We start from the raw sequence: 17,344 nt of genomic DNA on the forward strand, positions 1-17,344 counted from the left end.
GACGACAGAGTGAAGACAACCAAGAAAACTCAGCCATGCATACTTGTGCACACTTCAGCAGACGCTTTTCTGAGTGTAATGTCTGTGGGTTCTAAAACACCCCTGAAAGCAGAGTTTCTTGTTGTGCATTAGACAGAAGCTTAGAGGCAAGAAGCCTTTGAATCAGAAGGTAGTGGCAAACTCTATCTATGGGTCTCAGTGTTTTTTCAGCCCGGCATATCTGCAGCATCTACACATTCAGCAGTGCTAGTGGTTTATCAGTGACTTGCCATCGGTGGGGTGTGGGAAGATGCATGTTGTTTGAAAAAGCCTCTCCACCCCACTGCCTTCAAACATCACTGGATGAGGTCAGAGGTCATAGTCTAGTTTTACTTGACCCTGTGTTGAGGAGTAAGGAAGGAAAAGGGTTCCATTTGTTTTTTTGGTAGATAAGGGAGAGCAGGGTTTGTCTGTTTAACTTTTTATTATGGAAAATTTCTGGCACATTCAAAGGAAACTCGATAGTATAGTGAAGCCCCTTATAGCCTTCTCCCAGCTTTGTTATCAACATTCCACCGTTCATCTGTCATCTGAACCTCCATCTAACTTCCCACTCCATCTCTATGATGATGATGCTTGTCATCATTATAATTCTTTTTATTTTAGGCAAAATTGGCAAATGTTGAAATCCACAAACTCTAACCATACAATTTTGACCAATGGTTATACCCGTGTAACCCAGGCATCATGGCCCCATCGTGACCTGAAATGTCACCATCCCCCCAGAAAGTTCCCTTGCGTCCCTTTCCCATCATTCCGGGCTTAGAGTGTTTATTTGTATTTTAGTGTTCTCAGAAGGCCTAAGTAGTTTGTGCATGTGAGGTTGCCTAGTTCATAGTGTGAACTGAAAAATGTCAGAGAAGAAAGCACTGTTTTTTGTCTCAAAATAATGGGATCTCAAACCTTGAGCTTGAAATTCATTCAAATGATTGATTGATTGATTTTGATGACTAAATCTTATAAGGTGAAAATGCTAGGGAACATGAAACAGATTTTGTGTTTGGAGTTACTGAAATTTAAAACATCCTTTTTTTCCTTTTAAAGAATCCTCGCAAGGCTCGTGTGACCCGACGTTTCATTGTGGCCGAAGGGCTGTATGTGAATACTGGAGCTATCTGTCCTCTTCCAGAATTGGTGAGCAGCTGTGTGTATTCATTATTTTACTATTCGGACTGTTTGGCAGTTAGGCCTTCTGTGTGGGTCACCACCACAGCATGGCTGCCGACGAGTGGTGTAGGTCCACACCTGGGAACTGAACCTGGGCTGCCAAAGCAGAGCGTGCCGAACTTAACCGTTAGGTTAGAGTGCCAGCCCTGATAATCACAGTATTTTAATTCAGTTGTGACATCCTACAGGGGTAACTCAGTTAAACATTAGGGGGAAAAAACCCATACACAAACATGCATATATTTAGCTTCCCGATGTGTAAACAAAAAAAAAAAAACCAAGAAATAATTAGCAGTACATATAGATAAATAAGCATCTAAACCTTTGATGAGAAAGGAGTTTCTTAGAAGCTTCAAAGCAAAGGGAAAAACAGATTGAAAAACATATTAATGAAAACAACTTCTACATTAAGAAATGCTATGAATCCAAATTAAAACACGGTGCCACTGAGGGAAGAATACGTGTAGCATTTCCCCAGGAGTTTTTATGTGTTATCATACCAGTATTTAACAGATAGATTGTTGTCTATACTCATAAGGTCTTAACATCTCCCTCCTTAGAAATTGGCACTGTGCAATCTGTATTGCTGAGTTAAACTGAATCATTTTAGAGCAGCTAAAGTACAGTGGATTCTTAGGGCCAGCCCCATGCCTGAGTGGTTCAGTCCACACACTCTGCTTTGGCGGCTCAGGGTTTCACTGGTTTGGGTCCTGGGTGCAGACCTAGCACTGCTCATCAAGCCATGCTGAGGCGGCGTCCCACATAGCAGGACCAGAAGGACCTGCAACTAGAATATACAACTATGTACTGGGGGGCTTTGGGGAGAAGAAGAAGAAGATTGGTAACAGATGTTAGCTCAGGTGCCAATCTTTAAAAAAAAATAAATATAAGGCCGGCCTGGTGGCTCAGCAGTTAAGTTCGCACGTTCCACTTCAGTGGCCTGGGGTTTGCTGGTTTGGATCCTGGGTGCAGACATGGCACTGCTTGGCAAGCCACGCTGTGGTAGGCGTCCCACATATAAAGTGGAGGAAGATGGGCACAGATGTTAGCTCAGGGCCAGTCTTCCTCAGCAAAAAGAGGAGGATTGGCAGTAGATGTTAGCTCAGGGCTAGTCTTCCTCAAATAAATAAATAGAAGTACAGTGGATTCTCATTCTTCATGGCAGTTATGTCCTGTAAAGTATATATAGTTATGCTCTATGAACATGTTGCAAATACTGAATTACCAAATACTGAACTGTCGCCCCCAGGGCAAATACAGAGTTAGTTTTCTGCTTGCCTCTGGTCACATTTTTGTCAGTCGCTCAGTACATAACCTTGCTTCATGTGTGTTTCTGCTTACACACACCTTATTTAATATGTGTTGTTGATTCATTCACACTGAGCTCACAGGCAGCAGCGCTGTGACTCATGCCAGAAGGAAGCATCTCTGTAAGCCCCGTCAAAGCTTCCTTGCCCTTCGGAACACTGCACAGCACTGCAGCACTATGCTTGGGGCCATTGTAAACAACAAAAAGCACACAAGGTGAAAAGCGTGGCAGTAAACAGACTGTGAGCAGTGCTCTTGTTCACGGTCTGAGCTGAAGCAGCAGCCTGTGCAACTCGGTGGAAACGCGCACGTCAGGAGACTCCATGTGTTCACTGCTCTGCGCACATGCCCTGAGTATGGATTTTGGGGTTACAGATTTGGAGACTCACAAATACGAATTCACCAATATTGAGGATCAACTGTACATGCTTTTTTTTCCTCCCTTTTATCTTAGGTTTAATTTCATTCTTCCCAGTATATTTTATATGGTGAATATATGTGCCAGTGTTTTAAATATATATGTATTTTTAAATATATATGTATTTTATTTACCACTTAGGTTAAGTTGAAATACAAATACAAAGCAAGGATCTTTCTGGAGGAAAGCCTTTCATTTGGAGTACTGGGGGAGCATGGCCGAGGAGTCACCGAACATTTTGGAATCAATGTAAGTTCTCCCTTTTTGGAACATCCCCTCATATAGAAAACATGAAGTTCCATCCTGCTGGGCAGGTTTCGTAGGTGGAAGACAGTGCTCCTCATCGACGTGCAGGGTCGTGTAACTTTGGTGTCTGTCACTTCGCAGAGCCCACAGAGGATCAGGTCAGCCAGACCAGGGGCCCCCATCTTCCCTCGGAGCCTGTAAACTCAGAGCGGCCAATCATAGAATTTGTGTTCTGTTTACGTGGCGGCATTTGATCCTGACTTTCAATGTCTCTTCTCTAGAAGTAGTTAAATTTGCCTTCTGTCTTTTTCTTAAAATTAGTAAGAATTTCCTAAGTAGTCCTTTAGAAAGTATTTTTGATGGCAGTGGAAGGATGATCTTTCTAATCTTTAAAATTCTGTATTCTCTGTAATTTGTGTGTATGGGGTTGATAGAGTCCCACCTCTTTTCATATGTACATAATTATACGTATGGTGTCAGAAACACCACTGCCACAGATTCAGCAAAGCCCCTCAAGATCCCAGACGACTGGAGTGAGTTTGTCATGTTTTCTTTTGCTGAAGGGAAATGAGCCCCAACTTCCCCCAGTCTTAGTGGTTTGTGCTCCTGGAGCCTCAGGAAAGAGTGTCATCGGTCCGTCTGCAGGACCTGTCTTCACCCACCGCTGTGTGGGTGGGTGGAAGGAAGTTTTTCTCCAAATCGTGTACATGAAAGTTTTGCAACCTCTGTTAAAGGTTTGAACTATAAAACATAAAATCATCCTAGAAGAGCTGCAGTGCTAGAGAGAAACATAGAGCAGAATGCGTGTCACACACAGTTAGGTTGAAGCATAGCCTCAGAGACACACTGACATTTGGCAGTTAAGTGTGCTGAGGGATTTAAGGTAAGTGGAGATGTAATTCAAGCAAAATTTACACTAGAGCAATTTATTTTTTTTTGAGAAAGATTAGCCCTGAGCTAACATCTGCCACCAAACCTCCTCTTTTTGCTGAGGAAGATTGGTTCTGAGCTGACATCTGGCCCACCTTCCTCTATTTCATGTGGGACGCCTGCCACAGCATGGCTTAACAAGCAGTGGGTAGGTCTGCACCCCGGATCCAAACCAGTGAACCCCAGGCCACCAAAGCGGAATGTGAAAACTTAACCGCCCGCCACCAGACCGGCCCCTAGAGCAATTTTTAAGGCATGAAAATTTTAAAGAAGAAAAAAGCACTGTCTAACTCACTGTTCTAGTTTTCTGCTTTCAGCAGTTGTCATGGAGGTAATATTTACAAGGGCTTGAGTTGAGTGCAGAATGTATGGACCCTGTTTGGATCCTGATTCAAACAAATACTGTAAAAAGCAAGCTTTGTTAGGGCCAGCCAGGTGGTGTAGTGGTTAAGTTTGCACACTCTGCGTCAGTGGACCGGGTTTCACAGGTTTGGATTCTGGGCGCAGACCTACACACTGCTTGTCAAGCCATGCTGTGGTGGCGTCCCACGTACAAAATAGAGGAAGATGGGCACAGATGTTAGCTCAGGGATAATCTTCCTCAAGCACAAGGAGGAAGATGAGCAACAGACGTTAGCTCACACACATGAAAAAAACAACAAGCTTTGTTAGACAGAGATTTTTAGCAGTGAATATTTGATAATATTAAGAAATTTTTCAGTTTTTAAGTGTGATAATAGTTTATGATTATGTTTTTGAAAGAATCCATATCTTTCAGAAGTGCCCACTAAAATATTTATAGATGAAACCATGTGAAGTCTGGGATTTGCTCCAAAGAAATGATGAGGGCAGTAGGAATCTGTACATGGAACAAGATTGTCCATGAGTTGATAATTATTGAATCTGAGTGGTGGGAATTCTTTATTCTGTTCTCTCTGCTTTTGTATATGTTTGCGTTTTTTCATAATAAAAGCTTTTTAAAAAAGAAAAGAATAAGAGGACTCAGGTTTCCTTGTTGGATCTCTGGAACACTTAGAAAAACACCAGATGTGATTTGACCAGTCATTATCACAGCCATCAGTGAGTAATTATTGTGTGGCTGCTGTGTACCAGGATGGAACTTGGCACTGGAGGCTGGAGCAGAAGGTGAGGATCAGAGGAGTCCTGAGGAGTTGAGAGGATAGTGGGAACTCAGAAGGTGAGGATCAGAGGCATCCTGAGGAGTTGAGAGGATAGTGGGAACTCAGAAGCCCACGGGCCACATTAGATTCTCCACTGCCCAGTTGGTCCACTTTGGTCAAAGATTCAATTGCTATGATGTTCGGATAAATTGGTTTCATTTTTGAAAAGATGAAGGGTAAATCGAATGTGGGAAAAAGTGCTCAAAACTAATAGGTTTGTTTTTATTTGTCTCAGGTACCTTCTATGGGGAAGGCCAGCTATACCACTGTTATAGCAAGAGGTATTTTGTACCTCTGAATGTTTTTAGTATCGAACAGTTTTGGATTTCATCTTCTTTTAACTTATCTCTTCCACTGTGAATAAATTGTCAGTGCATGCTGAAATGGCAAAAAAAGTATAAAGTGAGACACTTTGAGAGGCAGGCTTTGAAACATCAGTCCTTTTAACAATAGACTTTGTATGATTTTTCCTTTGTTTTCACGCAGTTTGTCTGAATCCAGATGTTGACATGAGTAGTGATTTTGTCTCTAGGCTTGTCATTGGTCTTTTTCTTTTTCTTTAAATTGGGGAATAACTACCACTGTCTCTCTTCTCTGGCAGATTGATGATATTGATCTTATCAGTGCCAACATGGAGAATTCACTCGCTTCTATCGGGGGTTTCTGCTGTGGCAGGTCTTTTGTAATTGACCATCAGGTGGGTTCTTTTTAAGAATAAAAGCAAAACCTGAAACTAATTGCTCCATTAGTCACCTCAGAATTTCAACTTCTAATTACAGAATTTAATTCTAACTTAGTTTATAAGGCGATTTCTTAAAACATCACTCAAAATATTTATATTTAGAAATTATCTCCCTTTTTAAAAAAGCCTCGTGTTGGTTGCATGTATGACTTTTATACATACCTGGATCTTCCTTCTTACCTCTTGTACACTGTCCAGGAGGTGGTGCAGAGATTGGTGACTTTAGATTTTTGTTTTTAATTTGTTTGTTTCTTCTCAGCGACTTTCCGGCCAGGGATACTGCTTCTCAGCTTCATTGCCTCCCCTGTTAGCTGCTGCAGCCATCGAGGCCCTCAACATCATGGAGGAGAATCCAGGTATCACCTTCTAAACTTGGGATATCAAAGACCTTGCAGCTTACATTAGCCGTGCTACTGGTGTGCTTTTGGAGGTACTAACCACAAGAAATTATTTAGCAGACAAAGCTCTGGCTCTGAATTACATTATCATCTGGCATTTATAAGAATGGCAGTGGAGGTGTCCCTCTCTCGGGGTTCAGTTTAGAGCTTCTCTCCTGTTCCTGGAGCTGGAGCCAAAGTGCGGCTGGCTCCCTTGGTGGGTGGAGATGCCTGAAGGAGGACAGCTCAGCTCCAGGCCACTCATCCTTTGGTTTGTTGTTTTTTGAGAAATTAGCTGAAATGTACTACTCATTTTTGGTATATGTAATTTTATAACTGTTGTCTAGTTTTCCCCCTCAGCCTTTGAATCATCATTGGGTACTGAGGCCAAACCTGGTTTACCAACCATTAAACTTACTTAACAGGCAAAGTCAGCTAAATTTAAAATGTGGCTTTTGGCTGTGATCACACCTCCTCACCAAAGCCTGAAATGAAAATGGAAAAAGCAGCCTTACTTGGTATTTCTAAATTTTAAGTTTTCTAAATTTCTAAATTTTCAACATTGGTTTTAAGTCAGAGAATCAGGAAGCATGTGTGTGTCTATGTGCACATTCATGTGCTTGCTAGTCAGGCGGCCTGGCACTCTCGCCTCCTATGCAGCTATTATAATTTTTGAATTTTCCTCCAATAAAGTGAAAATATCAAGGAAAAGATCATAAACATTACTGCAGTGTCTATTTTTTACCAAATTGTTTAGGGTCCAGAAATAAGTAATATATTTGTTCCCTTTTACTCTTAGCCAGATTATTTATAGAATCTTGATAAGAGCAAGAGCCATTGTTTTGTTGTGAAAAACCTCATCCTAGGTTTTGCTGAGAGTGGGGTGCAGAGGCGCCAGTTGGTATGTGCCAAAGACGAGAGCTGGGGCCTTCAGAGAGTTACTGGCTGTCCATTTGTGTGTTATTAGTATGTGGAAGGATTTGCAGCATTTTAAATTGATGAACTTGAACTAAATCTTTAAACATATTTTGAATTAGTAAAATCAGATCTTTCAAATATACTATCAAATGTATTTCTTTTTCAGGCCTTTTTGCAGTGTTGAAGGAAAAGTGCAAACGGATTCACAAAGCTTTACAAGGGTAAGTTTCATATGTTTTCAGCCAACCTAAAGTTTGCACCACATTTAAACAACAAATGAATAATTTTGACTGTCACCTCTTTGGTTTGGGGTATATTTTATAGGCTTGGGTCAATTTGACTGAATTGCAACTAAGAAACCAAAAACTCAGTTCACGCAAATTGGTCTGTGTGTGTAAAATCAGAGCATTCACTTTGTCATTATTTTAAAGAATCGTGACTTTGTTTTTCTAAAAATGATACAAGCTCATTAATAATAATATAATAATATATATGTAATATAATGTATATTATAAAAATGTTATATATAATATATATTATAAAAATATAATAATATAATTAATAATAATAAAGTATTATAGCAATACAGAAGATACAAAAATGAAAATAATTAACTCAACATCCTACCACGAGAAATAACCATTGGAGAATCTCTCTACATCTATACAGATAAAAAGATATAATCGTATGCTGTGTAATTAGATAACATTGGGTTCATACTGTCCATGTCACCCTTTAGAAGGTTACTGTTTTATTTTAAATTCATACAAGAAAAGAAGTGAAATTGAAGTGAACCTTGTGAGTATTTTTGTTTGTTTTAACTACACAAGAGTAGTTCTTTAAGATTCCTCTAGAGCTGAGAAAAAAATTGAGTCTAGTAACATCCTCAGGCAGATTTCTGGCCCTAAAGAAAATTATCTCGTGTTGCCCAAAGTGTTTCTTTTTGCCTTTCCTAAGATGAAACGTGCCTTTTCGGTCATGAAAGCCCTATCTCTATTGCCAGATAGGGAAACTTGAGACTTTACTAAAAGGAAAGGACAGTTGATAAATGAGCAGACCACACCTGTTCCAGATAAAGTAGAGGCAGAAATAATTAAAGTTCTGGGTGTGTCTATGTGATAGTAAAAAAAGTTCTTGCATGATTTATGGGAGAGGAATATTATTTGTATTGGTTCCAGTTACATTGGTTTATGAAATATTAATATATCAATACAGCCCAGCACATTGGAGTCACTGTAAATTCAGAACACCAGCCAGCTTCTCCTTGTCGCTGATGTTTTCCCGAGTTGTTTCTGCCTTCTCCACATCTTCGCCTCTCATTTACGCTTGAAGCCGCTGAAATCTGCCTCGACTCTTGCACTTGGCCCAGACCGTTCCTTTGGAGGTCACCAGTGACTGCCGTGTGGCTAAGTCCATCGGGTGCTCTTCAAAGCCCATCTTGTTTGCCTCATTCGCTTTCAGCACGGTTGGCCACCCTTTCCTTCTTACAGCTCTTTCTTCCTTGGCTTCCGTTATGCCGCCACACTTCTAGTTTTTCTTCTGCCTCTTTGAACTGTTTCATCTCGGTCTCCTCTGAAGGCTTTCTTTTAACATCCTCCTCTTCAGGGCTTAGTTCTTGCTCCTCTTTTCGCTGTTGCCTTCTTGGAGAACTGTCTTCTTCCACACCTGGAGCTTCAAGTCGTTTCATAACATCTCTACGTGGGCAGCTCACAAATTTGTGTCTCCAGTCTATCCCACTCTTTAGGGTACCAGGTCCCACATCCAGTGGCTTATTCAGTATCTCTACTTGGAGGACTCCACAGGCACCTCATACCAAACGCAGTAAAGGGGGTGTGGGAGCACGTTGTGCAGGTGTCTAGATGTTTAGAGGGAACTGGAAACGAAACAGCAAGGAGGCCACTGTGGCAAGAGGGGAGAGGTGGGGGCACCTAGTAGAAGAGAAGGGCCAGATAACAGGGGCCAGAGTATGCCGGGCCCTGTTGGCCACGACAGGAACCTGGCTCAGAGAGGAAGCCTTCTCTTGGTTCTGAGCAAGAGTGGCGTGACATGACTAAACTTATGTCTCAGCAAAATTACTCTTAGGTGGTGTGAAGAGTAGACTACATGGTGACAAGTACAGAGGCGAGGAGACCAGCGAGGAGACTGTTGGAGTGCTGTGTGCGTAAGATGATGGTGACTCTGACGTCATAGTAGCAGTGGGAAGTGTTTGGATTTGGGGTGTACTTTGAGGGGAGAGCCAGCTGGATTTGCCTGAAGTTCCTGTGCAGGGTGAGTGAGAAAGAGAAGACTCGAAGTTGATCTTAAGGTCTTTGTTCTGAGCAGCTAGATGGAGTTGCTAGAGAGTGAGATGGGTGGAACTGTTTGGGGTGGTTCCTTTGTTGGGGAAGTCCGTGGTGGGTATGTTAAGCTTGAAAAGCTTTCAGACATCTCGTAGAGAGCAGCATTTGGCTATTCAATTTGAAGTTTAAGGGAGAGGCCTGAGCTTGAGATACACTTTTGAGTCGTTAGCATATAGAGAGTATTTCAAGCATTTCAGTGTGAAGAAGTCAGAAACCAGCCAAGGAGGTGGAGAGTGGCCAGTGAGGAAGAGGCAAACCAGAAGAGTCTAAGGTTCTGGAAGCCAAGTGAAGACTGTGTGTCAGTAGCAGGTCAGCCGTGCTGTGCTGATAGAGCAGATAAGAGAACTGAGAATTGATCCTTTGATTCTGTAGTGTGGAGATGATTGCAACTTGATGAGCAATTTCAGGGCAGTGGTGGAGGCAGAAGGCCTCATCAAAGCAGGTTCCAGAAAGACTGGGAAGGAGGAATTGGACACAGCTTAGATAACCATTTTGAGGAGTTTTGCCGTGAAGAGGAATGGAGAAATGGGATAGTGGCTAGAGGAAGAAATGGGATCAAGACAGGGATGTCTGGTTTGTTTTAAGACTAGTGCGGTCAGGTTGTAAATATCACCTAAACACCACATCCGTTCTTGTATTGATTGGTGCTGCCTCCTGTCTCTGTCATGTACCAGTTTCCCATTTTTACCTGGATCTGGTGTTTTGGTGAGTTTTTTTGTTTGCTGAGGGAGATTAGCCCTGAGCTAACCTCTCTTGCCAATCCTCTTTTATTTGCTTGAGGAAGATTAGCCCTGAGCTAACGTCTGTGTCAGTCTTCCTCCACTTTATATGTGAGTCACCATCACAGCATGGCTGACAAGTGGTGCAAGTCCATGCCCAGGATCCAAATCCACAAACCTGGGCTGCCAAGGAGGAGTGCACTGAGCTTAACTGCTACGCCATGGGGCTGGCCCATGGATCTGTTTTTTGACTCTCCCTTCCACTTCATTGGTTTATTTGCTCAATCCTCAGACTTTTTATTGCTATATCTGTTTTTATCACTATATAAGTTTTGGAATAAGTTCAAGTTCGATTGAAAAATTTCTAGAATTTTAATTGTAATTGCATCAAATTTTCTGATTAATATGGAGGGAATTTTGCATCCATGAACGTGATCTCTCCGCGTGCTTGAATCTTCTTTTGTGTCCTTTAATGGAATCCGAAAATTTTTCCTTGAAACCTTTGTATCCCTATGGGACCTCTAAGGGGAATTTCTGGATAACCTATAGATTTTGTTGCTCTAATGAATGGGGTTGTTTTTTCTCTTATGTTTTCTACTTCATTATTGCTGATTTATAAGAATATTATTTTCTCTAAACTGATCTCATATCCATCAGACTTCTAGGCTTGTTTTTTTCTTCACAGTTGGAAGAAATTGGAAATTATTTCTTCAGAGCAGGACCCCCTCTATGGATCTCTAGGTTTGGGGCCTTTGGGTTGGGCCTCCTCTGCAATTCTCTCTCTTGAGTCTATATTATTTCCCCTTTTTATTTTCTATTTCTGTCTTTTCCATTTTTATGATAACCTTTCCAGGATTTTGCCTACTACAATTTTTTAAGTTTGATTTTGTTCAGTTTTTTGTTTATTATATTTATTTTCTTAATTGATTTCTTCCATATTTTTCTTGTTTCATTGAATTATGTTCTTACTCTTTGCTTCTTATATTTAGGTTGTTGGTTTTATTTCTTATTTTCCAATAAATATCTAAAAGATAAACATTTTCAAAGGCAGTATTTTCAGTGTTCTAGGTGATTCTTTTAGTGTCCTCTGGTCAGTGATTCACTTCTCTCATCTCTGAGGTTGCTTTTGGAGGAGGAAGTCAGCAGCCTGTGCTAGTTTGACACCTTGCTGGAAACTTGAAGAGTCCCCAGGTTCTAACAGATAGTTATCCATGTCAGCACTCTCGCCACACTGAGCAGGTGGTGGAGACCATGTCTGAACTGCTGACTGCTCTCTCCCTGCACCTTGCCCTCTGCTTAGTATTTACCCATTTGGATAAAATAAGACTCGCCCAAATTTTTCTTTAAAAAGTATAATAGGCTCTGAAACACAGCTTCTGAGTTTCTGAATCGACCTGTACTTTGGTGTCCATTTGGTTGTAGTTAAACTTTTATCTGACATTCGGCATCCAGGCAGCCAGAAAGAGGGCATCTTGTGTCATTCCTACTCACACCAGCCTGCCCCTCTCAACATGTGAGATGAGCCTGTTTGATCGAATAACAAGCTCCACTGGGCTGCAGGTGCCTTTTATGTATTAAGGAAAATCCAGGCAATTTAATGCATACGAAGTGCTATTTGAAAAGCAATTTTTTAAGTTCTTTCTGAGAGTACAGGACCTAAAACAATTGATACTTCTTTATGTACAAGTTTAACACATGCAGAATTCACCTAGGAAATGGAGTTTGGAAGCATATTGCTTAGTTTCTACATTAGTAAAACAACTAATCTAGAAGGTTCCCCCACATTCCAGAAGCCCTAGATTGTAAGATTCTGTGATTCAAATCTGCCATCTGGTTTATTGAGAGATCTTAGCATGATTATTACATTTGAAGAGAGGAGCCACAAATTGGTAACGCTCAGGGGTGCTTTGAATGGCAGGTGAGGTGAGCTTCCGCCATCTCACGTGATACTTGGCACACAGTAGTCATTCAGTAAAAGCTTGTTAAGTCCTAAACATATTTGAGGAATAAAATATGCAACCAAGTGCTTTTTGTGCTCATTTCATTATAAAAGAAAGGCAAGTCTTTCTATGTAAAACAAAACTAAATGAAAGCAATCTAAAATATTTCACCCAATTTCAAATAGACATGTATCACCATTTGTGTCCTAGGAGGTAGGTCAAAAATCAAACAATATTTTTATTATAGAATAAAAATGGACTTTAAATGAGCCTAACTAGATAATATGGCCTACACTTCTCATGACATCTGTAATAATCATTTGAAAATATAGGATTTCACTCCTAAAGAAGTGTCTCTTCCTGCCTGAGAAGCAGCAGATTTCTACGCTGTTAATCTTAAAGAAGAAAATAATCATAATTTAAGTAAAATTTAAAATTAAACATGCAAATGAGAAGGAAACTTGACAATCTAAGCATATTGCTGGTGACCAAATATAACATCTTCACTGTGAGGAATCATCCCTGTAGTTTATGAAAGACAAGATAAAAAACTGCAGACAGAGGTGATAAGCAGGGAGATGTCACATGATCAATTGTAGTAAGTAGTCCGTGCAGGAAACAGTGAGTGACAGACATTGGCGACACAGACTTTTCCCTAAAGTGAGGGATGAGGGAAGCCCCTGGGGATGGTGGGGAGCCGGCCTGTGAGGAGGGGGCCATCTGAGCGCAGGTGGGTGAGGGAGCAGGGCCTGCAGATCTCCTGATGGGAGACCGGGGGTGACTCTTGTATTTTCTGTGAGGTGTGAGCCCGAGACATCTCCTGGCACGGAGCCTTCTTCCCACCCATGCTCACAGAATTAGCATTGCAGGGTGTCCTAGATTGGAAGCACTGCCCAGAGCACGCAGGTCACCTTTCTCTGTCACCATTAGAGTCCCACCACAGGATGTTTCCGGTAAAAGTCACAAGTTTCTCTTACATTCATTCATGCAGTCTTTGTAAAATTATTTCTGTGTCAGCTGTCTGAGCCTGGAAGGGATTTATGCTTGTGTGTGTGTTTCCTCCTTTAGCATTTCTGGATTGAAAGTGGTCGGAGAGTCATTTTCTCCAGCCTTGCACCTGCAGCTAGAAGAGAGCACTGGGTCACGAGAAAAGGACATTAAGCTACTTCAGGAAATTGTAAATCAAGTAAGTACCTAGTTATTTGAGTGAATCTCCTCGTACCACGTCTACCCTGAACCCAAGCAGTTTTTAAGTGTCATTTTTAAGAATGATCTCTTTGCTCTAAGAGATAGGGTATGATGGAAGTCACTGGTCACCCCTCTGGTGACAGAGAATTGTTCTTCTGGGGCGCCTTCCAGACGTCTGGCCCACCCAGTGGGGTCTGTAGCACGTCCCTGCTCACAGGCTGCAGCTTATCCCGTTGGGTCCACTTTCAGCTCACACTGAAGTTCTGTCCTATGCCATGTCATATGAAAAGATACTTTGCTTCTACTCTGAATAATGAGCCTTCCAGAAAACCCATTGCTTACCATGTACAAAGCCAGGCTTTCATACATGTAGGTGGGGACAGCATTGCGTGTGGTGATTGCACACAACACTGGACAGCTGGCTGGCTGGGGGTGAACCCCAACATAGCTCAGAAACAGGTCAAAATATTCTTGTCACCAAAAGGGAAGGAAGAAGGACGACCATGCCTGATTTGGGAGGCTGATTTAGATGGCTTTGTCTTCTGAAGGTCATTTTACTGCTATTGGTGGCTTTGCTGTTAAGTGTTCGGTAGAGCGGTGTCTGCTGGCATGCTGCCCGCCTCGCTCTCCTCCGGGTTCTCCTCCTGCTCCTTGTAGAGCAATGTCAAGCAGCCCTGCAACACTGCGCGTGCGCCCGGGGGCAGCACTGCCTTTCACTTGACTCTGAAATACATCGAGTATGTATTTGAGAATGTAAACAGGCTTCCTTCTGCTTCCTTGTCCTGCTCGTTCCTGCTGACAGTTCTTTCTGGGGGCTCCTGCTCGGAGTCCTGCTGCCAGGTGTCAGGGTAATAGTGATGGCTGTCATCTGTCGTGTGTCTTTGCCCATTTGTGGCTCGGGAAGGTCAGGCCCTTGTCCACAGTTACGTGGCTGCTCAGTAGGGGGACCGCAGTGTGAAGCCAACCACATCGTCTGGAATAACAAATTTGTGGAAAGCTTCATGCAATTGTGGCCTTCGAGAGTCAGTAGTCTTAAAAAAACAAAGTAAAACCAAACCCAGATTCTGAGATTCCTAATTAAGGAAATGTGTCAGATTATGAGTGATTGGGCTGGAGTAGCTCTGACTTTGCTGGGTGAGGAAATGTCATAGATGAGGAAATGTCATAGGTGTCCCCTCAGGTACAGCTCTCCAGACAAGAAAAGAGGCAGACTCTCCTTAAAGGGAAAAAACATCCCACAGACCCATTTGACTGCCATGGTGTTTTTATCGTAATGGTGCTTAGCTGTGTACAGACGTAAAAGGAGCTACAGCATCCTTGTGATTATACTTCTCATACAATTGTGATACTGAAAGAATTGATAAATGAAATACAAGCTAAATGGACACACCGGTAGAAGTCAATTCGTCACATTCCCTTTGTGTGACAGCCGAATATTCTTTGTAGACTGGACTGCTGCCGAGCAGGCCTTGGGGCCGCGTGTCCGTGTTGGAGTCCACGGTGATGCCGCCATTCCTCCTGAGTCTCCCTCGACCCCCTCAGGACGGTTCTCCACACGGGCTTCATGTCATGGGACGTGGACCTTCTCTAGATGCCAGGGTGTCGATTACTTCGTAAATCCACCTCTTCTTTCCTCACTAGATCGCAGCACGTTAGGTCTTACTGCTACTTGGTCCCACAGAGACACAGAGGAGGGCACGTGAATGAGATGACTCGATACTAGTATCCTGCACTGGCCTAGATTAGTTATCCTCCTAATGAAAAGAGGAGGTGGAAGTCCACGGACAGCTCCCAGCTCCCCAGATCCTCTCTGTGCCTCCCAGCTCGGTACAGGCCGTTCTCAGGAATGCATCCTGAGAGCTGGGTGGGAGGAGAACAGGGTCTCCGGGGGAGGACAGAGGACTCTGCAGACTGCGTCTGGAAGAAGGAAGAAGAAAGCTCTCGCGGTTTCTTTGCATCTCACAGCTCCCACTTAAAAATCTTTTGTCCCGCTCTTCTCCGCTTTTTCTTTTTAATATTTGAGGGAGAGAAGAGAATCACGGTACTGTAACTCTTGTTCAAGCTTTGTAGAACTGAGAGGTTTTGCCAGGTTTTTGTTGAGTTGCTTGACAAACCCCTGTTTTTACAAACTGAGCCATGGTTTATAGTGTTTCTTAACTAGCCAGGGCTAGAAACAGAGCCGGTGCGGGTGTTTGCAGGAGGAGGCCATGTTCCCAAGCACACATCCGGAGTGTGGAATGGGCAGAGGTCTGGCATTGTTGCCTGGTGGCGTTTCCACCTTGTGCTAGCCGAGGACAGCCTGCCTCACAGCACACAGAGCGGCCCCTCTTCAAGCAGACGCCTCAGCTGCCACGCGCTGGGAGTGGCTGTTCTTTCCTCTGCACTGCCCCTGGCTCTGATTGACTTTTTTAAAAACATGGTTCAGATACTGCAAAATTCACCCTTTTAAAGGGTACAATTGAGTAGTTTTTAGTATATGTTGCACAACATGAGGTTGTGCACCCATCACTATCTAATTCCGAAACATTCTCATCACCCAAAAAAGACGCCCTCGTAACCTATTACCTTAATCTGGTTTTTATGCTTGCTTTATTTTGGTGAAGAATGTTTTAATTTTCTTACGAATTTGGCAGGTGGTTAATGTCTAGGAAAGCTGTGTAGAAAATGTGTGACAGCAGAGGCCCTGTGCCTGGTAGCACCTGGCCAGATGTAGCACACGGGAATCAGAGGTGTCACTAACATGTGAAGGGTGAGCAGTTTCTCTCTGCAATGATGCTGCTGGTGTCATGCTTGAGTCCAACTCGTGGTTTGCCTGCTACTGTTTCCCCCTGTCCTAACTCTGCTTTGTCTAAAATGGTAACCTAGTGCTTCCTGTGGCTATTTAAATTTAAATTAAGTAAAACTAAAAGTCCAGTCTCTCGGTGGTTCTCGCCGTGTCTCCCAGTGCTCACGTGCCGCTTGGGCTCCTGGCTCCTGGCCTGGACAGCGTGGCACGAACACCCGGTCATGGCATAGTTTGCAGACCAGTGCTGCTCGCGATGATGCTGTGGTGCTGTAGTGTCTTCTAGCACTTGTCGCCTGGAAACATGAATTAAAGCTGCCGTTGAGGAGGGCGTTGCAGTGTGCCTTCCTGTTCCAGTCCCCGCAGCGCCTGCTGTCCAGGTGGCAGACGTTTTCCTTTTCTTCATACAGTGCATGAGCAGAAGCATCGCCTTGACTCAGGCGCGCTACCTGGAGAAGGAAGAGAAGTGCCTCCCTCCGCCCAGGTTGGTGGACATGCAAATATGACCTTACTGTTCTTTCCTACTTTAAACTCTGTGTGAGATTATGATTTGAAAATTTTTGACACTGCCTCAGGATAAGGAAGAATGTGTATCATTGAAACATAGTACATCACCTGTTTTCTGCTCTTAAACTGGGTGTTTTCAAGTTTTAACTGAGAAGCCCTCAGGACCCTGCCCCCACCCCCACCCCCCAAGTTAACTCAACAAGCTCTCTGAGACCCCGGGAATGAACTGGGAAGCTGCAGTCCCATCGACAGGTACTGCCCCCTGCGCCGCGACATCGCGCCCCGGGCCAGCAGTGTCCAGCACGAGGACAGTCCCGCAGGAGGGGCACGTCTGGTGGCGGTGCTCATCCCGCCGCTGGCCGGAGCGCCGTGGCATGCTCTAGTGGGCAAACACTTGTAAACCGCCCCGGGGAAGCAAAGAAACAGTAGGTGACATCCAGAGAGGTTCTAGAAGCCCTGCTTGGGAAGGTGCAGCGACTCCTGATTTTAAAATTGGAGTGCCTTCAACAAAATGTCCTGCTTCTCTCCTCTGAGCACCTACAG

At 43.2% G+C, this 17,344-nt stretch overlaps 1 protein-coding gene across 2 annotated transcripts in view; it reads left to right on the forward strand.

The window, feature by feature from the left end:
* Positions 1-17,344, forward strand: part of SPTLC1 (serine palmitoyltransferase long chain base subunit 1) — a 49,383-nt gene that overhangs the window by 29,629 nt on the left and 2,410 nt on the right. For both annotated transcript variants that reach the window (XM_070590360.1, XM_070590361.1), the window contains exons 8-14: positions 1,084-1,173; positions 3,074-3,181; positions 5,891-5,986; positions 6,291-6,387; positions 7,493-7,547; positions 13,393-13,510; positions 16,705-16,778. In XM_070590360.1, the coding sequence (XP_070446461.1) occupies positions 1,084-1,173; positions 3,074-3,181; positions 5,891-5,986; positions 6,291-6,387; positions 7,493-7,547; positions 13,393-13,510; positions 16,705-16,778 (638 nt within the window). The remainder of the gene's footprint in view (positions 1-1,083; positions 1,174-3,073; positions 3,182-5,890; positions 5,987-6,290; positions 6,388-7,492; positions 7,548-13,392; positions 13,511-16,704; positions 16,779-17,344) is intronic.

Source organism: Equus przewalskii, chromosome 22 (genome assembly GCF_037783145.1).
Source record: "Equus przewalskii isolate Varuska chromosome 22, EquPr2, whole genome shotgun sequence".
NCBI lineage: Eukaryota > Metazoa > Chordata > Mammalia > Perissodactyla > Equidae > Equus > Equus przewalskii.